Source organism: Periophthalmus magnuspinnatus, chromosome 7 (genome assembly GCF_009829125.3).
Source record: "Periophthalmus magnuspinnatus isolate fPerMag1 chromosome 7, fPerMag1.2.pri, whole genome shotgun sequence".
NCBI lineage: Eukaryota > Metazoa > Chordata > Actinopteri > Gobiiformes > Gobiidae > Periophthalmus > Periophthalmus magnuspinnatus.
This window is the reverse complement of record NC_047132.1, coordinates 27,564,405-27,590,353: the sequence shown is the minus strand read 5'-3', so window position 1 is coordinate 27,590,353 and position 25,949 is coordinate 27,564,405. Positions and strand designations below refer to the sequence as shown.

Sequence of the window (25,949 nt, the reverse complement as noted above, 5' to 3'; positions counted from 1 at the left end):
AGTTACTTAAACATGTGTGACTGAAACAAAACACAACTCTGGATGTGTTTTTCAAGTAAAAAAAACAGCCTGTTTCAGTAACTATTTACAATTTACTCAATAATTCACTTACAGCAAATTAGAGTCACCTGGAACTATTCTTAATTGCTTTAAAGGGGCTAGTGTGCAAGTTTTCTGGTGGAGGGTCCAAAACCTCTAGACCACATGTGTCAAACTCAAGGCCCACGGGTCAAATGTGGTCCTCCCCATCATTTTATGTGGCCCTCGACAGGGTAAATCAAAAGGTATGGTGGTCTTAAAATCTCAATTTATCAGGACATACGCAGTTACACAGCCATATTTTTACATCTAGGCAAATGAATATGCAATATTTGTAACTTGAATAGGTAATAAATACAGAAACTGTTTATTAACAAGTTAAAATATGTGTTAGATTTGTTTTACATCTGCCCCTTTGAGATAAGCCATTTTGGTGATGTGGCCCTTGGTGAAAATGTGTTTGACACCCCTGCTCTAGACGGAGATGTCTTTGTTTTGCCTTGACTGTTCCACAAAATGGCATAAAACATAATAATCTCCATGGAGACAAGCATGTGACTGGACCATACCAAGTTGTTTTTTGGCAATTAAAACACCTGTAGTTGACGAAATGAAAGATATATGAGTTTATAACATACTGTGGACCATTCCAGGTAAACATAACATTGCATTCCACCACCTTCCACCAAAAAGCAATCATAGTGCACTTTTAAATAGGAAGTGGGAACGCCAACTGATGTATTAAATTGTAGAGTAGGCCGACAACAAATCATAAACATTACAGTACACTGAAAAAAAAACATTTGTACTGTAATTGTCAACAATGTCTGCGAATATACAGAAGGATAAATAAATGTGAAAGGTCACTTATTACAATATGTTCTGCAGTCCTGAAGTAACATGGGGGCAGTGATGCAGATGATGAAGAACACTGAAAAGTAACAAGAAATGAATGTATCTGAACTTGACTTACATTTCCAGGATTTGCCAATGTAATAACTACTACAACAAAAAAACACGTAAACAAAAACCAGGGAAAAGGTGACACTCCTCCTGATAACAAAGTTGTCAGTTTTAGGTGGAGATCAGAACATGTCTAGGCTGGTGCAACTTGTCAACATGAGCCTGGTTAATCGACTTTGTCCATATTTACATATCACGTATAGGGGGGAGAAACTGGAAAATGTATATGTACTATACCTTGTAGGCTGTCTATTATGAGCTAGCTAAATCATGATACTGATGGTAAAAGGCAGTGGAGTCAATCAACCAACACTCAGAATATGGTAGTGTTCTGGTGTAAGGGAACACTCCAAAACAAGAGTAAAACAACAGCAGTCTCAACTCCTAGAGCCAGTCTCCAAAACCTGACCAGTAACTGACCCTCACATCAACTTGTCAGCAACCAAGTGTCCCAAAAGCAGTTACATTAACAACAGCACATAAAAAGAAAAACAAAAACAAAAGGTGTAAATAAATAAAAATAAGACCGCTGTCACACACAGTAAGCACATCATTTTGCTCATTAATGTACATGGGCTTTAGCTTACTGGTTCCAAAACGATGAGTAATCACATGATGACCAGGAAGAACCTCTGGGGTGACTTTGAAGTTAGTACAACAATACTGCTGCTGCTTCTGGGAAGAGCAAGGGGCGTTTTCTCCTGATGTCCCAACACCTCCCTCCGGTCCTGGTGGTTTAAATCTGGAGAGCAAACGGGTGCCAAATGTCACTTAACATCAGCCACTATGGAGCTGCTCTGCGCGCTGCTCTACGCTCTGCTCCTGGGAGCCGTCTGCGCTTTGCCGCATGACGGGATTCATTGGACCTACACGGGTAAGAATGTCAATGATAACTGGGTGTTGGGTTCCTGAACCGCAGGAATGGGTCGCAAAGTTTGCTAAAATAATTGCGTTGATTTAGTTTTACGCGCGCGCCGTGGTGAGAGACCGTGCGTAAAACTGGAATAAGGTCACTTTAAGTTATTATACACATGGAAACATGCAAAACAGAAGAAACTGTGCAAAGTAAAACTATTTCAGAGAGGATAAAAATCATGGAAAATTAACTGCAGAGAAAGTGTGTGCGTGCGCAACGACATGCGACCACGCGTAATCCTGAATAAACCTCCAGCATGAATAGTTTTGAGGGCAATAAAAGTCACGCTTAATTTAGATGGATGTGAGTACTGACCTTTAACAATGTAGAGACAAACACTTCAAATGTATAAGAAGAACGACAAATAGACACCCTGGTATTAGGATTATTTAATTGTGAAATATTCATAATTGAATCGTAATGATCTCAAATAATGTTCGTTTTGTATTGATTTGAAGGTTCTGATGAGTAAAATGCAAAACTATAATAAATAGTTTTGCATTATAATAGCGTAGCCCACTGCGCACAATATTTGTATAATATAATGTTTTGATATTTCTTATCTTTATTTAATTTGGGATGTAGTGTTGATACAATGATCCTTAGACCAAAATGAATTGTTTGTGGAGAAATTAAATATTTGATACTGGCAACTGTAAAAATCATAAAACTTACAATATACTAAGATAAATATTTCATGATGTGCACAATATTATGTGTTGAACCAATGATGTGATGTGTAATAAATTAACCTTATGTCAGATGATGATTATGTGTCCTCCACTGGTTTGCCTTTTCCCTTATACTTACTTATATTTGTACTTTGTTAAAATTCAGACTTGGATCTCTTATGGACTTTGATAATATTGTGGTATTTCCTTGTCTTCTGTCTACCCTCAGAGGGGGCTTTGGACCAGATGCACTGGGCCACTAAGTACCCTGCCTGTGGCGGTAGGAAACAATCTCCTATTGACATTCAGAGGAGAAGCGTGAGACACAACCCCGACATGTTACAGCTGGAGCTGACGGGATACGATGCTCAAAAAGGCAACTTCCTCATGTCCAATAACGGCCACTCAGGTATCACATTGTAATGAGAAAGACAAAACCTAAACCCAAACGTGTGCTGTATGAGGAGGTCACATCATCCACTTTACATGTTATTTTTCCTCAGTTCAAATTGACCTGCCTCCGACTATGGTCATCACTAAGGGGCTGCCAGGGAAGTACACAGCTGTTCAGATGCACCTGCACTGGGGAGGATGGGACCTCGAGGCCAGTGGAGCTGAGCACACCATTGACGGCATCCGCTACATGGCCGAGGTAAAAAGTGAAGAACCCCAGAGCAGTGTCAGAGTCAGCGCTGCTAACCGGAGTCAGACTTACCATTTGTCAGCAATGCTTCAGTGGCACATTCACAGCTGCCCCAGTTATTTACACTCTTCACACATATCCCACACAACAGTTTGGATTTGTACTTTGTTTACAGAAGGATTTTTTTGTCATTCTAGTCAACGCTGTGAACTGTACCCCACCTGTTAGGCTAATAGTTGCAAGTCCAAACGAGATTAAAAACTTGGAAGAAAAAAAACAAAAAACAATAAGCCACTGCTAGTCAAAAGTTTGGACACACCCTCTTATTCAATGATTTGTTTCTTTATTTTGACTACTTTCTACATTTTAGATACATACAAAAGACATCAAATATATGAAGTAGGTTATGTGGAATTATGTAGCAAAGAAAGTGAAATAACTACTGCATTTTTTATATATTTCATGGTTATTTAACTTTTTTAAACTACATAATTCCATGTATTTTACTTTGAATGAGGGGGTGTGTCCAAACTTTTCACTGGAGATGTATGCTTAAGCAACACCAGTCAAAACTTTGGACACACCCTCTCATTCAATGTTTTTTTTTCTTTATTTTTACATATTTGGAAGACATATAACAACAAATAACTTTACTAAATAGGGGGGCTACTTTGAAGATTTGAATATAAAATGTAATTCCATATATCTTACTTCATATATTCCACGTCTTCTGCATGAATCTAAAATGTAGAAAGTAGTAAAAGTGAAGAAAAAGAATGTATCAAATAGCAATTAACCTTTCATATCACTCAACATCTATCACCTGACTTGTGCATTTCTTTCAGCTTCACGTTGTCCATTACAACTCTGACAAGTATAAGAGCTTCACGGAGGCCCGAGATAAAACGGACGGTCTGGCAGTGCTGGCCTTTTTCTATGATGTATGTATAGAACCACTTCCCTTTTATCCTTATCTGGAGTCCACTTCACCTCTTTGTGCTTTTGTTTATGGACTACAGGAAGCCTTACAAACATAGAACTGTCAATAAAAGTGATTGATTTTGTTCAGGTTGTCACACATAACAAAACGCAGCAGACATGTGTTTATTCCTAAATCACTCACAGGCCTTTGAAGTCACTAACACCAGTTTCCATGTCCGGTTCAGTACAAGGCCCCATTGAGGTTGGACTGCATAGAGAACATTTCTGAATTAATACAGAATGCACTATTTTCTATTCAATTCAATGCAAGTTTATTTATATAGCACATTTACAACAACTTCAGCTGGTCAAAGGTCTTCACAAAAATATAAATTGAGAGTAAAAATAGAATCGTACATACAGAACGATATTATGCTAAATGATGGAGAGGAAGCAACATACCAAACAATATATAGCATGTTATGGAAATGGCGGAAATTTAATAAAAACAGCACACTAGCAGACACTAACAACCAAAACAGAATTCACAAAACCAAACTAAATAAGCTATTTAATGAGCCAGGCTGTAGATTCTCTAGATTGCATTTAAGCTCCATCCCAGAGTATGATGATATATGCATATAAACCTTATCATAATCAGGGATATTGTTGTTTACGCTCTGTGCAAACTGGTTCATTTTCAAACTAAAAGGACCTTAATGTTCTATTCTGTGCTCCAGTGACCCTTCTCATGTTAAATCCTGTAGAGTTTTCTTTCTTTTGGCAGAGCATCGAAGGTCAGGGTGTTGTTCATGTTACTGTTTAGACAACGCTTATCCTTGTGGCCAATATTCTAAAGATAACTTGACAAATTAGTTAAGCCATATGCACAAGGGACCACACGAGAGCCATATACGACTGATTTGCTTTTAAAATAGTAGTAGAGTGTCCCAGATTTTGCCTCTGTCTGGTTTGACATGAAGTACATTGAACCATTTTGTGTAAATCTAATAAATGAATTGTCATTTTCAGGACGGGCATTTTGAAAACACCTATTACAGTGACTTCATCAACAACTTGGGCAACATTAAATACTATGGTAAGCTACTCGTTCCCTCAGTGGTGGTTAGATAAAGTAGATCCTGATTGGGTTCAAATGTGTTTCCTTCAGGTCAGTCCATGAACATCTCAAATATTGACGTTCGTTCCATGCTTCCTGAAAACCTTAACCACTTCTTCAGATACCAGGGGTCCCTCACCACCCCGCCCTGCTACGAAAGCATCCTGTGGACAGTGTTTGACACCCCCATCACTCTCTCACACAACCAGGTAACGTTAAATCAGGCCTGGGTCTATGTTATAATGTTGTTTCCTTATCAAAAACAGACCTGGAGCGGTGTTTTGTTTCATTCACACATGTTTAACGCACAAACCTTGCATATTTAGGCTGAGTTCTTCTCTCAAACTGAAAACACTCTGTTCCACCTTGTGATGTCATCATGTGGCAATACAGGAAGTGCTCCACTGTGTTTCTAAACTCCATACACCTTCACTACAATCATTTGGATCATCTCAGCTCTTGAATTGCCAATCTCGACTAAGCTGAAGGTAAAAGGTAGCTGTTAACTTGAAAACTACCACTACATCACAAGGTGGAACAGAGCATTTTGAGCTTTGGAGATGTAGACAGACTAATAATAAAGTGTTACTCAAACATGTGTGGATGAAACAAAACATAACTCCAGGTGTGTTTTTGATGAGGTAATGACTTTATAACATGGCTCTGTTATAGAATTAGCTGTTTAACTGTCAGATTGCTAATGTTTTGTTCTGGTTTATAGTTATTAATATCTTTGTTATTGCAGGGCCTTTCCACATGAATAAAGTGAGCAAAAATGAACTAAGGGGAAACAATTTTTTTTTCAATAGCTCCAGAAAACAGTTCCATTGTTGAACCGCAAAAAATGTGATTGTTGTCCTTTGAAAAGACGCAGCCTTAAGGTTAATATGGGAAGGTTGCGGAGACAATTCCTTATAAATAATGATAAAGGTCAACAATTGTGGAACGGTTTGATATTTCTTTAAAAAACTGTGAATTTCCCATGTGGTTATACAGGCACGTGCCCTCCATCTGAAATTCTCAAAGGTGAATACAGCCTATTGAATGGACCATAACGTTGGTGTTTTGTGCAGATTCGTAAGCTGGAGAGCACATTGATGGACATAGATAATAAGACCCTGTGGAATGACTACAGAATCGCTCAGCCTCTCAACGACCGCGTGGTAGAGTCCTCTTTCCTCCCACGTCTTGGCAAAGGATGTATGTCGAGTCCTATGTGAAAGTATCAGTATTTATGGGTATGTAAATGAACGCGAATAATGCTGTTTGTGCTTTAGCTTTTTGTCGCCAAGATGAAATTGAGTCAAAACTTCTCAAGATTGAGGGTTTGATCACATCTATTGGGAAGCAAATGAATTCAGGTAAAACACTGGTATGAACAGAGAATATTTATGATTTATTAGTTCTATGCTAATGTTTTTTGTTTTTGTTTTTTTTTAAGGAGGAATGCGTAGCCCCAGACCCTCCAGACATGGTGAGATCACGTTTTTGTGCATGTTACTGCAGCAAAACCAGTGGTGGAAGAAGTATTCAATTTTGTATTCAATTGAATTAAACGCACAGATACAGGAGTGAAGAACTACTCAAGTAAAAGTAAAAGTATCACATGAAAAAACTCAACTTAAGTAAAAGGATTAAAGTACCTGTTTAAAAATTTTAGAATAAAAAGTAAAAGCATTTTGAGCCGAGTTTGAGATCTAATAAAGCTTCAAATATACAGATTTTTATAACAATTTTGCTGAATTTTGATCATTAGAAACAACTGAATTAATTTTATTTGTATATTTTTGTTTGCTCAAACTATGACGTGGATAAAAAAACAAACCCCTCAGATTTTTCACCAGGTCTCATACAATAATAAAAATACTTTAGTTCAAATATTAAATACAGATACCTGCTTTCAAATGTAGTGAAGTAAAAGTAAAAAGGATCCCATTTAAAATGTACAGATACCTAAAATATTTCCTAAATTACTGTACTTCAATACTTTTACTTTGTTATGTTTCTCCATTGAACAAAACAAAACATTTTAAACCAAGGAGCTTATCATGACAGCAGTCTATGTGCAAGGTAGATAAGTTTAATACCATAGTGTGGAACATTCCAGGCATTCCTTTCCATAAAAGTTACACAGTGAACTTTTAAGGACATACGGTAACTTAAAATCACCCCTACATAACATTTTCATATGTGTTATACTTTCAGACTCTCGTGGCCTCTTCCCTCTGGTGTTGGAGTTCCAGGAGAAGAACTACGGCAGTTATGCATTGGCTCACCCGTCCCGGCCCATGGACTTGGACCAGTTCACCGTCTGCATGCACGTCCGACCCCAAAACGACGGGGTCCACACTGTCCTGTCCTACTCCAGCAACGACCACGAAAACGAACTCATGATCTCCATAGACAGCGAAGTAGGACTGTGGATCGGCAATGAGTTTGTTAACCTCCCCCATAATTACAGGTCGCAAGACTGGGTCAACTACTGCATCACGTGGGCTTCCAACACGGGAGGGGCGGAGCTATGGGTGAACGGCATGGTAGGGGAGCAGAGGTACCTTAAAACTGGGTACAAGGTAAGCCCAGGCGGGGTATTGATCTTGGGGAAAGATCAAGACGGGTTTCTGGGTATCTCCAACTCAGACGGCTTTGTGGGGAAAATGACAGACGTGAATGTTTGGGACTATATGTTGTCGACGGCGGACATACGAGATCAGATGTCCTGTGAAAGAAACAGTACAATGGTGGGGAATGTGTTTAGCTGGGGCACTACTCGTCTGAGCCTGTATGGAGGGGTGCAGTTGGATTCTCAGTATAGATGTACATAAGTATACAGTATCATAGTTTGTTTTGTTTGTATATGCTTAAAATATGGCAAAAGCAGTGATTGTCAAATGCAATTGGAATGGGACGAACCCTTTCCTAGACCTACCGTAAAGCCTATAAAAAACATCAGTTAGTATTCACATTATGGTGCAAGCTTAAGTCTTATATTTTAACTATAAAGGCTATATTTTATGCTTAATATGTGCCTCATAATGCTATGCTCTGTTTTTACTGTATATTGTCTTGCTTTGCTAATAAAGGTTTACCAATACATTATCTTTTCCATTGTGTTTTCTGAGCTTTTTAATATAATGTTAGTTTAAACAGTTCTGCATGAGACTAAAAAGACAATGCTTAGACTACGTTTCTCATGATTAAATGGCATAATTACTGTAATTGCATACAAACTTTGGATGTTTTTGTAGAATGCATGGCCGCCTAGCTGATAAAAGGTTTAGTTTAATGAAATGATGAATGAAACAAAGAAGAATTCAAAAAGAAAAGTGTGATTAAATTGTATATTCAAGGTCAAATACATAATAATAAAATAAATACATTTGCAAATTCAGAATAAAATATTGCATGATACATAACAATTGACTATAGCCATTAGAGAATAAATTAAAATGGGCTATAAGTATGACAGTCAGAGCTAGTACTTCCTGTTCCGTCTTCAACGCTCCAGTTTCTCTCAGAGTGCTGTGGCTTTAAACTCCTCGCTCCCCAGGCCTCCATCTTTGGTCTGGGTCAGAGGCAGCTCCCCCTCGACCAGTTTGATCTCCACTCCGTTCCTTTTGGCAAACACCTGAGAGATCTCCAAAAACGTCTGGTTTTTGGTCTCAGGAACCACCACCCAGATGTAAACCAGCGTGACCAAACAGATGCAGGAGAAGATGATGAAGCTGAAGGAGCCCAGGCCTCTCTGAAGAATAACACAGGAGACATGGAATAATAACTATAACGTATGGACAGCAGTGGGAGATACACGGTGATTTATGGGTGTTTATGATTGGAAGACTTTGTTGTTTCTGCTTCACAAATGTTGACATTCCCATCCCACACAAGTGAAGCATCAAGGAAGTAAACGCAGAAGGAAATGTTTCTTTTTTGGCTAAGTGCATCTAAAAACACAAAGTATTCCCAGTTGTCTAAATGAACCGTAAACAGTATGGACCCAGGAAAAGTGTGGTGATATTGTGATACTGTAACTGCACACATATCGTTTCATTAATCTCAACTGCTAATTGGAAAGACAGTCACAGATATCTAGGATTAAATCATGTTCATTTTTAAAAAATATATTATGGCAATTGTACCACTGAATCCTGACAAGGCAAAATGATTTCAGTAAGTAGAGTCACAGGATAGTATCTATGCAAGCCCAATGACCAAGTTGGAAAAACTAGTGGAAAGTGCGATTAATTTGCTCTTGTGATTATGATCTTGCGTCACATTAACAAATGTTGAAGTATTGCTGGAGAAAATACAGTCAATAAACAATGAAAGTGAAAAAAATGTATGCCACTGACACAATAACCCTTAGTCTGAGAAGAGTGCACAACATCCTGCAGGACCAACATCACCCTGCGCACCATCTTTTTCACCTGCTGCCCTCAGGGAGAAGGTACAGGTCCATATGGGCCAGAACATCCAGACTGGCCAACAGTCTGTATCCACAGGCTGTGAGGCTCCTGAACTCTGCCCCTCTCCCCTCTCGGCCCCTCTCGGCCCCTCTCTGCCCCCCTCTCACTGACAAAAACCAGATCCAACTCTTAATAACACTGAACTGGTTGCATTGTTGCATTTTGTCATCATTCTCCGGTCCCTGTCTGTATATCCCTGTTTTGTGCACCTTACTTGACACCATCATGCTGCTATAAGACTGTCTCATGTTGTACTGAAGCCACACTGGGTTAATGTTTACACTTGGGTTTAAGGGGTATTTATTATTTATGGGTTTGCACTTTATGGGATGCTCCAAACGTAATTTCGTTGTTCTTCTGTGACAATGACTACAAATAAATTGAATTGAATTGAACAATTTAGAATAGGAAAAACTATTCTAAATGTACAATATGGTTAAAAAACACAAACTGTAATGAATAAATAGCAGAATGAGCCACATTAGTAGTTAGCTTGCCTCTATAATAAGTCATAGAAGCCATAGACGTTACTTACTCAATCTTCTATAGCTCAAATCTTATTATAGTACAAAAGAAAATAACAAAAAGACCCTCCAAAAAAACAATACATACAAATTATCATGACAGGCTCGTGAGACTTGTAATGTTCGCCTCAACTGTAACTGTACCAACTGTTATATTTCACTGACCTCCAGAAAAGGGAAGACCAGTCCCACAGTGAAGTTGGAGAGCCAGTGCACAGACCCTGCGACCATGAAAGCAGCGGGCCGTGCAGACTGCCTGAACATCTCAGTGGTGACTACGTACGGGATGGGACCTGCACACAGAGAAAACCACAAAACCAAAACACTGCAGACACTCCATCAGTCTTCAGAGCCTAAAGGATATTCACGTCTCAAACAGTCAAACGTGTGTCATTACAAGTCTGCTTGGCCTAAACATCACTTGAGCTAATGTAGAGATGATGGGTGCGGGTGAATAAGCAGCACTCACTGGGGCCAATGGCGTGGCCGATGACGTAGATGATGACACAGGAGATACTGATGTAGGGCATCCATGTCACGCTGTCCTTTCAAAACAAAGCACTTATCAGCACCTAACCAGTTTATATTTGAGTTCTTTCATGTTTTAAGAGTTGTAAAATAAAACAGAAGTGTGAAAACATTTGTTGATATTTTTAGAGCAAGAAGTTTTACATCAGATATCAGATCCTTTTTTTTAATCCTAGTTTGGGACAGGGGAAACATCTGACCTGCACTAGTGCTTTTCATGAGAAGTGAATCAGTGTAAGGCTAGGCTTGTTTTCACAGCCTATTTGGAAGGGGAAAAAAGTTTACTGAAAGAAAAAAAACATATATATTTAAAAAAAAACTATGTGGAGAATCAGCTAGTATCAGTTAGTAAAAACCCATTTAAGACAGAATTGCTAATTTATGGTGGCCACATTACCGTAGTTTAGGGGTATAACAGAGAAAATAATGGAAAAACACAACATAAACACACCAGTAAAACCGTATTGAAAACTCAGGCAGCTACTCATCCACAAATGTAAAGTCATATACGAAATACCCTGTATGTCTTGCAATAAAACAAACATCGGGAAACAGTGAGGGCACGGAAAAAGGAACTTGGGACAGAACGTGAGAAGGAAACAGGGAAGGCGTGCATACGAGCAACAAAACGTAAAGCACAACAGGACCAATGCAAATTTCTGACCATTGTAAAAGAGAAAACCACATTATAAACTGGGATGAAGCAAAAGTCATTTGGACTGAAGACAACAAACATCATCGCTGGATTAAGGAGGCAATCGAAAAACAAAAACGTGCCCGTGGGAGTTTAAACCAGGACGAGGGGGCCTTTTTACTCGCACACACTTGGGATACTGTTCTGAAGAAGTCGGACTGCAGATGGCGCTGTCGTCCTGCCTCAGCTGATAGGAAGACAGCACCAAAACCTGTTTAAATCAACTGACCGGACACTTCACAGTAATTTCATATGACCAGTCTGAGGAAAAACGCTTAAATAATCTTTTAAAAATAGAATTGCCAATTTGTTTTAGTCAGATATTGCATGATAAATCAGATTGTGATTGAATGTTGCTTGAATGTAGGTGGATACTTATTTGAATCAAACATAGAGTGCACATATAACTAACTATAGGCCTATTGAATCTTACTTTATCATCACTTGTAAATTGTACTGTACATTTTTTTTAATGTTTACGCTTCGTCTCAGTCTGGCTATGTCTTCTAAGATTGTTCTGTGCGTAAAAGCAATGGGGCCCAGGTGGCATCAGTCTGGTTTAGCGGTGAGCGTGTGGTCAGTGATTCTCATGCCTCAGCACTGCTTCACTCTTTAACACCTCCATGATCTCATAAAACAGACATCCAGTCATCTGTGGGCTGTCTGCAACACTGGAGCGAATACAGAGAGTTAATGAGCCGTTGGAGCAAAAAGTCTTAGTGGGTCCAAGATTACCTCTGCAAATGAATGGACGATAAACTATAATTCATGGTAATAAGATAAATAATGCTACTGATGCATTTAGGCACATAGGTATTGGACTACCATGCATTTTTAACTTAATATTTTTTTAACATAAACCTTACCAGGGGCTTCAGGTGGATATGAGAAACTAGTTACTTAGTTCTGCTTTTGTGTAAGTCACTGTTTTTATATGTAAACTGTCCCGGATCAGTGCATATATTCAATTTCTGATACTAAATATAGTCTATGATAAATGGTAGATGGTCACATTTTTACATAGCGCTTTTCCACCTTCACAGCACTCAAAGCACCTGTTCACACACACATTCATGCACATGGTATGAAATGTCAAGGCTGGTTCAGTGTCTTGCCCAAGGACACAACAACAGTATTCATCTGTGGGAGCTGGAATCGCACAGGCAACCTGTGAATCAGTGGATCTGACCGCTCAGCCAATGATGTTTATGTCGAGAGCGGGATTGGAACTGTCAACCTTCTGATCAATGGACAAACACTGACTGACCAGCTACTGTTTATCATATGAATCTGAAAAACAACAAATTGTGCTTCCACATCACAACAGTTTTCCCTAAACAAAAAACAGATGAAAAACCCTGCCTAACTTTATTCAAATATCAAATTTTATTAACTGCATCCAAGTAAAACTACTCAAAGAAACACATTTTTTTTTGTTTCCTCTGGCGCCCTCTGTTGGTAATCTAAGAAATAACAGCCCCGTGCTATACTCCTCCTCAGCCGCTAGAGGGCAGCAGAGTAACATGAGTTTATGTGATACCTGGAAGTTAAGAGCCACAGTCAGTAACACACAGGCGACACAGCAGATTCCAAAGCCACTGAGCATCAAGAGACGACGTCCCGTGGCCTCTACAATGAAAACCTTTAAAAAAAAGTACAATAAAAAAAGTTTACAATAAGGGAGTAATAGGTAATTAGGTCCTGTACTTTTAACTAGACAGTGAGGTTTTAAACAGTATGACACTTTACAGTTATAGAGCACTCACTGCAGCTATGGTCATGAAGACATTGACTGCACCAGTTCCCACGGTGACATATTGGATATCATTGGGTTTGACCCCAGCGGTGGCATAAATACTGTCTGCGTAATAGTAGATCTGTGGAGAGAGAAAATAGTACAGAACATCAACAGACTGTAAAACCAGTGATGGGTCAAAGAAATGTATGTTAACGTAACCTTTTCGATTGAAATAGTTATTGGGTAGATCATATTATTGTTATTGTAATTGCTTTGCCTGCAATATTTCATAGTATAGGAATAAACTTATCTATCACCATGGAGACAAGTGGGGGTGCAACCAGGCTCATTTACAGATATGTGGAGAGGCCCCTCACTCATAGTAATAATGCATAATTCTTGAGGTCATTTTAGCAATCAAAACACTAGTTATTGAATGGACAGAAGCTTGACAATTAATGTCATACTGTGGAACATTCTAGGCAGGGCAATAACCTCTAAAAGTTACATAATCCACAATTTGTTCCTTTAGCCTATTTGTGGAATTAAGACATTTCAGAAAACATATTAATATGGACATATTACATAAAAATGTTAATTTGCATCAACATGAATAATTAAATGGAAAAATTATAATAACATATTTTTTTAAACAAAGTATAACGGGCTATTTAAACATTCAGAGATGACTTGACAGACAAGGACGGGCACAAAGATGGTTCCTTTACCGCGTTGACCCCAGACAGCTGCTGGCCCATGTTCATGACAACAATGGAGATGAGCTGCCAGCGGAGAGAGCGTTTGGACAGCAGCGCCAGCACGGACAGACGACCCTCCGCCCGCTCTGACTGGTCCTCCACCCGCATCTCTGACAACTCCTCATCCACGTCCTCCCAGCCCCTCAGACGCTGTAGTCCTGGTGCAAATGAAATGAGTAATAAAGCACTGATCAAATGTCATGTGGAACCTTTATCCTATAGGTACTGGTGTGGGATAGGCTTTCTGAAAGTTTTTAATTCCACAAATAGGCAAGGCAAAAGGAACAAATTGTGGATTATGTAACTTTTCTGTCTGCTTGTCTCCATGGAAAGGTTATTGCCTGCCTAGAATGTTCCACAGTATGTAGTAGTAACTTGTCAAGCTTCTGTCTATGTTTTAATTGCGAAAATGACCTCAAGAAACATGCATTCTTACTACGAGTGAGGGGCCTCTCCACAGACCTGGAAATGAGCCTGGTTGCATCCCCTGCTTGTCGCCATGGTGATAGATATGTTTATTGCCATACTATGAAATATTGCAGGCAAAGCAATTACGGCTCCACGGAGAAAACCCTCCATAAGAAAAAGTTACATTGTGCTCCTTTGATAGACGTCTAATGGAAACAAGGAAGATGAAGTGCCTTGCTCAGGGACACAACTGCAGTAAGTATTCAGTAACATGAATAGAACCGACATCCTTCAGGTTAGAGGCAAGATCGTCACCAACTGTAGGATTAAGTGGACAGTGTTCGATCAGTCCTGTAGTTTTGTACCTTTTCTAGCTGTCTTCTCGTCGCCTCTCTGTATGAGCAGGTACCTTGGGCTCTCAGGGAAAAATGGCAGCAGCAGGAGCTCCACTGCAGCAGGGACGGCAGTGAGGCCCAGCATCAGAGTCCAGCCTACAGACACAGGGCAGTTCAAAAAGGTTCAGGGAAAATATATGCATATCTATAAAAAAAAAAAAACAACGAAACAAAATAACACACAATAAAAATAAATAAATAAATAAATAAAGCAAGATTTACACTATGCTCGACAATATATGAAAAGTTCAAAAGCACAAACACATATCTCCATTTTGAAAAATTGCCAAAAAGTGTTTTTATTTTTTCTACAGATATTATCAGTGACAATAATGTATGGTGGATTTTATCAAGAAGAGATGGAATAATATTTTGAGAGCAGTAAAATACATTTGGCTTTTGGAAATATTACTACAGTAAGAGTAAACTACAAGCTTCCGATAACTTTTTCAAGTAGCACTTATCTGTTTTTGCAATTGACTCTTCATATGATCATTTAAAGGTACAATATTGAGTGTTATAAGCTTTAAGCCATGATAAAACGTTATTACCTCATTTAAAAACACACCTGGAGTTGTGTTTTGTTTCATTCACACACGTTTAAGTAACCCTTTATTATTATCTGTCTACATCTCCAAAGCTTAAAATGCTCTGTTCCACCTTGTGATGTCATGATTTGAAGTGGTAATTTTCACATTAACAGCTACCTTTTTAAAATTCTTTATTTATAAGTTTTACAATGATTGGAACATTTAACATGCACAGATATATGGCCACTTTCCTCAGTGGCGTTTCCCCTTTTTAATACACATTCCCATCATTTCAACATAAAAAACAAAGATGGAACAAAAGAGAGTGACCACAAATTGTACATTATTTATCTATTTACGTACACCTTTTTAGATTTGTATATTCAACCCACTTTTCCCAACAAGACACAAACCAACCTTGTTTGTCATTTATAAATGCTGTCATATCTTCCATGTTATAAATGTCTAATGTTATTTCCCACTATGTTGTCAAATTTGGTCTTTCCTGTGATGACCATTTCTTTGTTATACATTTCTTGCTATCAGCCAACAAGGCACTAAAAAGGCATTTAACCTTCTTCATCCAATCCTGTGGTACACATCCGAAGAAGACACTTTTTGTTCGAAAGGGAAATGTACGTTTGAATATAAACTGCTACCTTTTATCTTTTGTTCAGTAGAGATTGGCAATTCCAGGGGTGAAATCATTCGAATGATTCTAGTGAAAGTGTATGAAGCACTTCCTGTATTGCCACATGATGACATCACAAGGTGGAAGAATATGTTTTCGATTTAAGAGAAGAACCTAAATATGCACTTGTGTTGCCGTATTAAACATGAGGAAACAACTTCATAATATAGATCAGAAAACTGCGTAATATGGGCCCTTTAAACAATGATTTGATTTGATTAGAACACACACTGAAAGAAATTCCTGTATGAGTGAAACAGAAGAGCTTCACATACGACACAGGGAAGAACATGCTGAGGTCTGCTTTTGCTTGTCTCCATTGATGAAGCAATAAAACCCAATTCTAGCTTAGACATATTTGCCCCTTAACCTCCAAAGTACCAATCAATGTAAATCAATACAACAGTAAAGATTCATATTTTAAAATTATGAACAGTCATAAATATCTGTTGTGTATGTGCGTAGTCTATCGTTTTACCTGTGCTGTTTCCCAGTATATTTCTTATCCCAAGGACCTGTGCACTGAGGATGCCGATGGTGATGAAGAGCTGCGGTACAATGCCAATGGCCCCTCTTAGGTTTTTGGGAGAGATTTCACCCAGATACATAGGAACTACATTGGATGACAACCCTGTTAAGATAAATGCATTTTAAAACCTACATTATTCTTCCATGTTTTCATGTAGTAAATTGTAAAATGATTGACCCATACCTGCACAGATACCCACTATAAATCTGGCCACGATTATAATCTCATAGGACTTTGCGATCTCACTGACTCCCATCATGACAGCAGGGACGATGGAGAAGATGTTATTGAAGAGGAGAGTACCCTTCCTATCAATGACAAATACAAATATGCACTTTGTCTTTGCATTTGCCTTGTATATTCACCCAGCTTATATATATTTTTTACCTCCCTAGTTTGTTGACCAGTGGAGCCACCATCAAAGACCCAAAAAATCCCCCCAAAGGATACATGGACACAGACAGAGACCAGAGCAGAGTGAGGAAGTTCTCCTCTATCGGCTTGTTGTAGCGCTCCAGGTATGTGGCATTGTAAAACGCTTTCATGTACTATAAAAGGAGATGATATAATAGTGACAATAATAGACTTTTATGGGATCGGGCGATGGGTAATATTTACCAGAGCAGGAGAGTTGACCACGGCCACGTTGTATCCATACTGGAAGGATGAGCCAAATGCAGATATGAGGGTGGCCAGGGTAAGTACCATGGTTAATCTCTGTCAAAGAAAATATATAAGAAATGAGCCTGAAGCCTAAATATTGCAAAATATTGTAATGATCTGATATTTTGTGCTTAGATAAGTTTAACAGCTTTTGTTGTTTTTCTAACTGTTTATGTGCTGTTGTTAAATTGCTTTTGTATGTGACATTTGGTTGCTATGCTGACAGGTTGATGTGGAGGTTGTGTTGTCAGTTATTGCTCAGGAGGCTCTGCTGAATCCAGACTGTTGTTTTGTGCTTGTTCTGTGCTTGTTTTATGCTTGTTCTGGCATGAGTTACAGTCTACAGTAGCCTTTGTGTTCAGAAAATAAACAACAGAGAAAGAACGCTACAGTATGATTGATGTTTGGTCTGGTCATTGTGCATGCCTCTTACACTTGCCTTTATACATTATGCACTCATTATACATACATTATACACACGTAGCTCTATACCAAAATTACATTAGTGCAGATCATTTTTGGTGGACAGTTGTATCTTCCATTGAATAATCCCAACACTGATTGCACACTGCATACTGACTCACCCCTCTCCTCTCGCAGGTGTCTGCAGTCTGTTTTTCCTCCATGACAGAAGCCTGTGTTGTGACTCTTTTCAACAGTTACCACACGGCGTGTGGTGTGGACAGCGCTGGACCCCGGCTGCCCTTTGGACCTGGGACTACAGATCGCTCTGCTCTGCTTTATGGCCCCGCTCTGTTTATGGTCCCACTGCTGCTGACGGTGCGTTTGGATGCAGGGAGGACTCGGTAAAATACACTTCAGATATGTTTGTCATGATGCGTTTATGGTACCTTTAAGCTGAAATCTCCTGGTGGGATTTGAAGCTGTTAGAGTATTTTAGTATTATAGAACAAATGATTGTCTGCTGGCTCCATCGCAGAAATCACTTAATGACAAACAATAAAACTCATTTAATGGTTTCAGTGGGAAATGTTTACAATCTGTTGTAATTATACAAAAACAAACTCTTTAAAGACACCAAATGTTTCAATTCTACCAAGGCACTAAAAGACATCTCACAAACATGAAAGTATGTATTGTCTTTGGACCTTTTTCTGTCAGTGTTGTCTTAACACATCAATCTAGTGTACAGTAAACAACAGGGTAGTTTGACCTTCTCGGTGCAGATTTACTTTGTATATTACGCAGGCTTGGCACTGGCACAAACTTTACACACTGTATTTTATATCCATATATTTTGCAACATGCTTCTACTATCAAAACTTGTAATGAAAATAAAGGATTGTGTTATGTGAATTCATATCTTTAAAGAGCTATTTCAGGAAATAAATTATTCAAAACTAAAGAGGAAAACACCAGTTAAACTATTTTTGGTAAATATGATACAAGTGCAAACAAAGTACATATTTAGTTGCTACTTCAAGTATATACTGACAAGTACACTGAGGGCTGCAACGGTTAATCATCTAAATGCAACTCGTGGGCGACAAAAAAAAAGACTCATCTCGAGACTCTTAACACAAAAACACCTTTTATAACAACAGCAGTGGTATTATTGGATTTAAATGTCAAAAAGGAAGAAAGTACGTCATTATTAAAACATTTTATGTATAAATATTCTCTGTTCCAGTCACCAGATTTCAACTGTTATTCGGTTGACATTTAAAAAGCCAAATTGTAAATCAGAATCAAATAAACCCTCCAATTTACACTAACCTACTGTATGACATAATAAAACATGTCCAACTAGAAAAATTTCATTTGGACTTAGAGGGAAAGTGGACATTTTTCACTTAACATGGGGTGTATTTCTGGAGTATTTTGACAAGCATGTGAATATGCAAGTATATTTATTTATTTTATTATTTGTCTCTTGTTTATGTTTTTATGTTTATATTGATTTTATTTATCATTTATTATTAATTTTTTTCTGTTAAGTTCTATTGATAACACATATATAAGCTTATTACCAACTATTATGCTGAAAAACTTCAATAAAAAGATCAGTAAAAAGCCTCATTGTACAATAGAACTGAATAGTTGACAAATTGAAAAATGAATGGCTGACTTGTCATCTAATAAAAAAAAAAACAGTGAGTTGCAGCCCTGTTAATATCCAAACGTCCAAGAATGGTTTACATTGAGGTGACTGGTGAGTGGTATGTGCATTCTGCTGCAGTGTAATAGCCCTGAATGCCTGGCCTAATAAATGAAGTGGGCACTGAGCTTGCAGAGTCTAACCCAATGGCTCAATGTCAGCCAAAGCAGCACAAAGAATGAGAGTCTGTGAAGAGAAATGCCAGGATACTGTTGTTTTATGTTATGCACAAAACGCCTCCACTTTCCCAGACTATCTCTCCGTCTTGTCACTTTAAATATATGACTCTCTAGTAATAACCTTGACTCTGCCGCCCATTAGTTTGGCTCGAGCTAAAAATATTGGCATAAGTGTCAGTCCACAATAGTTTATTTATGTTTGCAGAATAAACATGAAGAAAAGACATTTTGTGTGGGAAGCTACATAAACCTTGCACTATAATTTCACAGATTATGCACATCGTTATTAAAATTTATCAGAGAAATATGGCCCAAAACTGTAAAAATAACGGCATTATCATAAACTATAACTAGCCTATAACATAAACTACAAAATATAAAAACAATGCTTAGATGCTTCACTGTTAAAATATGTATAATAAAAACATACATTTATTTATTTAACAACATAAAGAAATTAACTCTTCACTTTTGGAACAGTTTAAGGGTCTTGTATTACACAAAAACTGACTCATGTGAACTTTGAGCCACGTTATAATATTGTTACCTCATCAAAAACATACCCGGAGTTGTGTTTTGTTTCAGTCACACGTGTTTGAGTAACATTTTATTATTAGCCTGTCTAGATCTCCAAACTGAAAATGCTCCATTGCACCTTATAATTTCATGAAGCAGTCGTCTTCATGTTAACAGCTACCTAGAGATCAGTAATTCCAGAGCAGAAATGATTCAAAATGATTCTAGTGAAGGAGTATAAGGGTCAAACGAGCTTAAAAACACATGTGTTTTTAAGCTCGTTTGACCCTTATAACACCCTTATAGCCAAAATATGCAGGGTTTGAGTGAAAAAGTGACTGAAACAAAACACAATTCCAAGTATGTTTCTGATGAGAACACAAAATTATAGCATCGATCAGAAAATAGCGTAATATAGGCCCTTTAATAACAGTAGCAGTGTTTTTGCCAAATGTTGCAACCTTTAAATATATCTTCAGTACTAATATGGAAATGCTACTCGTTGAGAAATTATTCTTTAGCTTATAGTTTATCTAACTGTGAAATATTTACCAAACCAGTAGATTAACCAAGTCTGCTGAAAATGTCTAGCACAGGTTTGTTTTCACTGGCTGTAGTTTCTTCACCTGATGAGGCCTCAGGAGCTTTGAGTAATGACTGCCAAACTGAAACTGCAGCTGAGTCCATGAAACAAGCCATGATCAGCAAACGAAGCCAAAACTTGTGCTGAAAAGGGTCAAAAGAGAAGTGAAGTGTGGTTTTTAAGAGGAAGATTGACATGTGATGGTTCATGCATCCTGTCCACAGTGAGTCTGAGTCAAATGATGATCACTTGAACGCCTCATTATTGCGCTGGTCAGACAATGAGTGATGAAAGAATAGAAACTGGCAATATTTATGTGTTTCAGTAAAAAACAGGAAGCTATGGTCCAAATATGTTCAAACGGCATGTCAGAGTGAGTATGTCATTTGTTTTAAGTGCCTTTAACTTCGGTTCATTTCATTTTACAGTGAAACAATCAGGTGTGTGTAAAATTCAATCGGGGTTTCATATTCATTAACTGATCTCAAGTAGTCTGCCAAAACACTTGCGCAACAACCTCTGGTGAACTGTGGCAGAGACGTCTAAAGGGATTTCTTTCACTGAAGGAAAAATAATGACCAAAACATTACATTACAACATTACATATACTTTTTATTTTTAATCAATACACATTTTAATATAACCGCCTACAAACTTCAGTACAAAAATCCTTCAAACCAGAACTAAAAGTGTAAAAACGAGTAGTTCACATTAAGGTCACAATATTACAAATAAACACAGCTGCTCCCTTGTGCTTTAACAGGTATGTATCGACATTGTGCTAACATGTAACTTTACTCCCTGTACCCACCACTTTGTAACTTTTGGAGTTTGACACCTACTTGTCTCCGTGAAGATTTTGTTGCTTAAAAACAGACGTAATACATGAAAGCTAGTTTAAGTTTAATGGCATACTTTGGAACATTAATCGGGCTCTTGTCAGATTGATACGTGTACCCTCTGACCAATCTGGGATGGTTCTCACGTTCAAACAAATACTTAACGCTGATTGGTTGAAGCATCACGACAGCGGAACAAGCCGGAAAATCAAGTCTTAGTCTAGTCAGTCTTTAGTTTTTAGTTAAATCCATTTGAGAAAAGCACAGGCATCTTACTCATCCACAAATGCACAAAGCAATTCCCTCTGAACATTTTTCAGAAACAAAATAGTCTGTATTTCTACTATAATACTATGTCTGTTGAGGTTGCTGTGTTTGTTTTTGTTTGTTCAGCTCTGGCTTCTGCACAAACCACAGTGCTGCCCTGTGATTGGTCAGCTTTGTGCGGGACCAATCACTTACAAGCGATTCAACCGGCGCTATTCAAGATGGATTCTCAAGTGTTTGTGAACTTCATGCAAAGAAATCTAAATAGAGACAAGCCCACCACCATAAAAGTTACACAGTGCACCTTTAAAACATATACATTATTCTTCACTTAGATAAACAGAATTCAAGGCACTTTCCATAATGAGGTGACTATATAAACCATCCACCACAGTTCAACCTCTGGATTTGTATTTTTGGTGTCATCTTTCTGTCTGGGCCGGTCCGGTGCCGTCCCCCTCGGCAGTGCCTTGGTTGGATGTACAGCGGGAGCAGCAGTAGCAGCAGCAGAGAGCGTTGCAGAGGCGTGTGCGAATGGGACGAGTGAACAACACAAACATGATGCAGTTGGCCGCTCCCTGAAATGTGTTGCCAATTCCCTGTTGGATCAGACACAAAAATGTAACTGGTTTAACAATGCCATGCTAAAATTATTATGCTATATAAAGACTGCCTTGTTTATTGCTAGGGGCTAGATGTAAACAACAAAATAATTATATACTGAGCTGTAAATAAAAACCATTGGAGGCACATTGACATTTACTCTTTCAGACATTAAATCTCTCTTTTGAAATAGATAGAGGGCGCCAATAAAAACATGGAGGCACCAGATGACTTAAAGTGTGTGGCTTATATCATTCTTGCTGTAAGCTAAGAATGCAAAACAGACACACAGAATAACTAAGCAGTTACAATGGTCAATGACAGAGTTACATAGAAATAAATTTAAGGTGCTGTGCATTCATTTTCTGATGGACTGTTTTCCACAGGCTTGTCTCCATGGAGATAATATTACCCTGAATAAAATGCTCCACAATGTGACATCAAATATCTCTATGTAGCACATTCAACAAAGTAACAGTGTCTTCTTGGTGACAAGCAGGTGGCGTATCCTCAACCAAAAACGTGACAAACAGCATCTTTAAATTAACAGATGTAGTGAAGGAGATTCACACCTGTTAGTTTATAATTATTTAAACTATTTTCCCTTCAATATTCTTTATAAAGAAAATGTCTATAGTTGTCCATGTATTGCAACCTACATGCAAAGTGACCAGCACTGGGTGTTGTCTGGCAGTGGAGTCGGCCAGCAGCAGAATGAAGCGAACTGTGCTCCAAATGCGGAGGCAGATAAATATGACAGGAATCAGAGTTAACTTCATGTCGGCCATTGACGAGAAGGAGTGAGCTGTGGAGTTACTGGCCAAGATGGGACGGTACTCAGACAAGGCTGCATGCTGCAGACAAAATGAGAAAGACAAGAAATTACTTTTTGGTAACAGTACTGTGACATATTTAAGAAGCAGTGACAAGTGATGAGAAAAAAAAAATTGACAAAAACAACAGCTTCAGTTTCAGATCAAATATCTTGAGCTGTGGTGGTGGTGGTGGTGAAAAGCAACAATAATCGGCTTCTCTTGAGCCAGGCCAAGTTCTAGACTGGGCTGACTTTATTGATCCACAAGGGAAATTATTTGGACACAGTAGCTCACACCTTGGTAAGAAAAAAAAAATAGTAGTAACTAATTTACAAGGGGGCAAGCAAGGGGGTATGTGAACACTTTAACACGTGCCCTTATGAGTAGGAGAAGCCCTACACAATTGTATTGTCAAAACTCACCGCTATGTGAATATGTCTTTTTATCAGTATGTAGAGGACAGGCAGAGTGACATAGGCCAAGAACTCCCAGATCTTTCCAGTCAGAAGCATCCACAAAACATGATCTGGAGCCTCGATCTTGACCCAGCACCAGCCCACGGACACCTCAGACGCGTCATAGCCAATTTTGTTCAGGCACAAAGCTGCAACTGTGATGGCCAGAGGAACACCCCAACTATGACAGAGAAAATAGGGTTAATAAAATTAAAAATATAGCATGAACTTGAATATCAGTCACATGTTGGTCCCAAGAGAGGATTAGATTGCACACTGGGGTCATTTGCCAGTATTCATAAACAGATTCATAAGTAGCAACATATCTTATGTACCCGAGGATCTGTATCTGAAAACAGCAATTGTTTCCGGGGCCACAAACTCAAAGCCTTTCCCTTTGTGCGATGCACAGGCCTTAATGAATGGCTCTGTTGTGATCCACAAGTCAATAGAGGAGAGGAACAAAATTACCAAGGCTGTTTGCCTTGGTAATAGACAACACCAAGGGAAAGCCGGGGGCGGGAATGTTTTGTATCCAGAAATAGATCAGCGAGTCCAGTGCCAGATCATCAAATAGATTTACATAATCAAAATCCAACTGGTTGGTCTACTGCAACCGGGTCACCTCCAAAAACAGACACAATATTAATTAAAAAAAAACAAAACACACAACAGGGGCCGTGACAGATGACAGCAGAATGGATGAACTGTGTGAAACAAATCAGTGGTGCTACATAATACAGCCCAAAAACAGACTAAAATGGTTAACATATTTCAATCATGTTATGCCAAAATTGAGAATTAACTTTTTAATTTTAGACTTCAAACTCTCACATTGAATAAAGTTATATTTTGTCATTAATTATGATTGTCCAACGGGATTTAAAGATAATCGTACTCATTTCATGCCCCATTCATTGTGAAGTGATTTGTTACCATGGAAACGAGTCTCCCGGCTCAACGACTCAAAGATTTTTTAAATTTAATTTGAACTTTTTTAACCAAACAAACTGACTCTACCTGTACAATTTACAAGTTTGAAAAGCATGAAGTTTAAAAAGAAAAAAAGTTCAGTTGATTTATGTTCAAAATTTCCCATCATGCTTCAGAAAAACGCATCTTTTGCACTTGACCTAGCATGTACTTTAACATGGGAACTAATAAACTGGCGCGCTTACCTAATAAGATGAAAAAACAACACCAAACTGTCTGCTCCTCTTTTGTTCGACCTCACGATGAACACGTAAAGGTAAACAGCGATTGCCACGGTCCAAAAAAACGAGCTGGTGTTGGCGAAGGTAGATATCGCTCCTTGAACCACGCAGTCCACCGAGTCCGTGTGGAAAACTTTACCCACTCCATACGCGTACGACACGGCTGAAAACCAGTCCGACACCGACAGCCACACCAGCAGCTTCCTCGGAGTTGTCCTCAAGTCCGACCAAATAATGTAAGTGATGATGATGAGAGACGAGCCGAGGAAAGACAGCGCGCAGGAGGACAACACGATCACCTGCTCCGAGAAGTAAACCTCAGTGTGGTTTGCCATGATCCTTCCTCCGCTGGACAACTTCTGCAATCATGGATAAAAATAACAAGTGCAGCCACGTTTGAGCAGACTCTGGCGCCCTGGCATGTTTAACAATCACTAAACTTCTACGCAATTAACTCAAATTAGAAGCAAGCGTCATGTATTTTAAGGAACTGCTTGTGTTTGGTTCAGTTCGCTTTAAAAAGAAGCCTAACCAAACTTTTCTCTCCTCCTCCTCTCCTCCTCCTCTTCTCCGCCCCCTCCTCTTTGCTCCTAGTTGCCCAACCGGAACCAGAGCCCACGTCAGAGTCAGCTGGTGCACGCAGCTCTATTTATGAGACCCTATGATCTTCACTGGTCTGAGAATATGTCACCCAGCAAGTAAGAAAACGTGACACTGACACTGACAGCTATATTATCCAACGTGGGTGTAATATATGGATCTTGTTGGAGGTCTAGTTTTTGCACATTTTCCTACATATAGGCCAGTTTATTTCTTAAAATATTTCTGTCTTGATTCCACTTGTGTACAGGAGTTATGTCCTTGGGCCTAAAATGCCTGCATACATTGAATATGTACATCATTTACCAAAAAGCTTTGTTTGACTAATAGACAATATTGTACCATAGACTTCACCAACTTGTCACATTAATAATCACAATATAAATTAGGTAAATTGCCTATTTACCATGTGATCAACTGACGATTTTATGAAGCAATATAATGATATTTAAATTTTATGGTCCAGGTAACCTCTCGATTGTTCTTTTTTCACTGCCTCACCGACCTGCTGTCTCAGTCTTCCAGGTCAGTTAGTCAAATACTCTAGACTTTTATCAAGGCC

The 25,949-nt window shown here is 38.6% G+C and overlaps 3 protein-coding genes across 4 annotated transcripts; 1 reads left to right on the top strand and 2 right to left on the bottom strand.

The window, feature by feature from the left end:
* The first annotated feature begins 1,714 nt into the window (after positions 1-1,714).
* On the top strand, positions 1,715-8,371 carry ca6 (carbonic anhydrase VI). The gene is made up of 10 exons (XM_033970235.2): positions 1,715-1,876; positions 2,819-2,998; positions 3,093-3,241; positions 4,078-4,173; positions 5,186-5,252; positions 5,325-5,482; positions 6,347-6,473; positions 6,551-6,634; positions 6,715-6,747; positions 7,479-8,371. The coding sequence occupies exons 1-10, from the start codon at positions 1,789-1,791 to the stop codon at positions 8,096-8,098; spliced, it is 1,602 nt and encodes a 533-aa protein (XP_033826126.1). The 5' UTR covers positions 1,715-1,788; the 3' UTR covers positions 8,099-8,371.
* A 356-nt stretch (positions 8,372-8,727) lies between these two features.
* On the bottom strand, positions 8,728-17,890 carry slc2a1a (solute carrier family 2 member 1a). Of its 2 annotated transcripts, none has more exons than XM_033970103.2 (12): positions 17,782-17,890; positions 17,153-17,251; positions 16,922-17,082; positions 16,718-16,842; positions 16,484-16,636; positions 14,755-14,880; positions 13,952-14,139; positions 13,252-13,362; positions 13,026-13,127; positions 10,733-10,808; positions 10,429-10,556; positions 8,728-9,018 (listed from the first exon to the last, which is right to left on the bottom strand). In XM_033970103.2, exons 1-12 carry the CDS (start codon positions 17,821-17,823, stop codon positions 8,788-8,790), a joined length of 1,542 nt encoding a protein of 513 aa, XP_033825994.1. In that variant the 5' UTR covers positions 17,824-17,890; the 3' UTR covers positions 8,728-8,787. The 2 variants fall into 2 exon arrangements, with proteins under 2 accessions (XP_033825994.1, XP_055078775.1); XM_055222800.1 differs by having other exon boundaries at positions 8,734-9,018; positions 16,484-16,618.
* Positions 17,891-21,183: 3,293 nt separating this feature from the next.
* gpr157 (G protein-coupled receptor 157) lies at positions 21,184-25,409 on the bottom strand. The gene is made up of 4 exons (XM_033970057.2): positions 24,752-25,409; positions 23,541-23,754; positions 22,963-23,157; positions 21,184-22,299 (listed from the first exon to the last, which is right to left on the bottom strand). The coding sequence occupies exons 1-4, from the start codon at positions 25,120-25,122 to the stop codon at positions 22,123-22,125; spliced, it is 957 nt and encodes a 318-aa protein (XP_033825948.2). The 5' UTR covers positions 25,123-25,409; the 3' UTR covers positions 21,184-22,122.
* Positions 25,410-25,949: the final 540 nt, after the last annotated feature.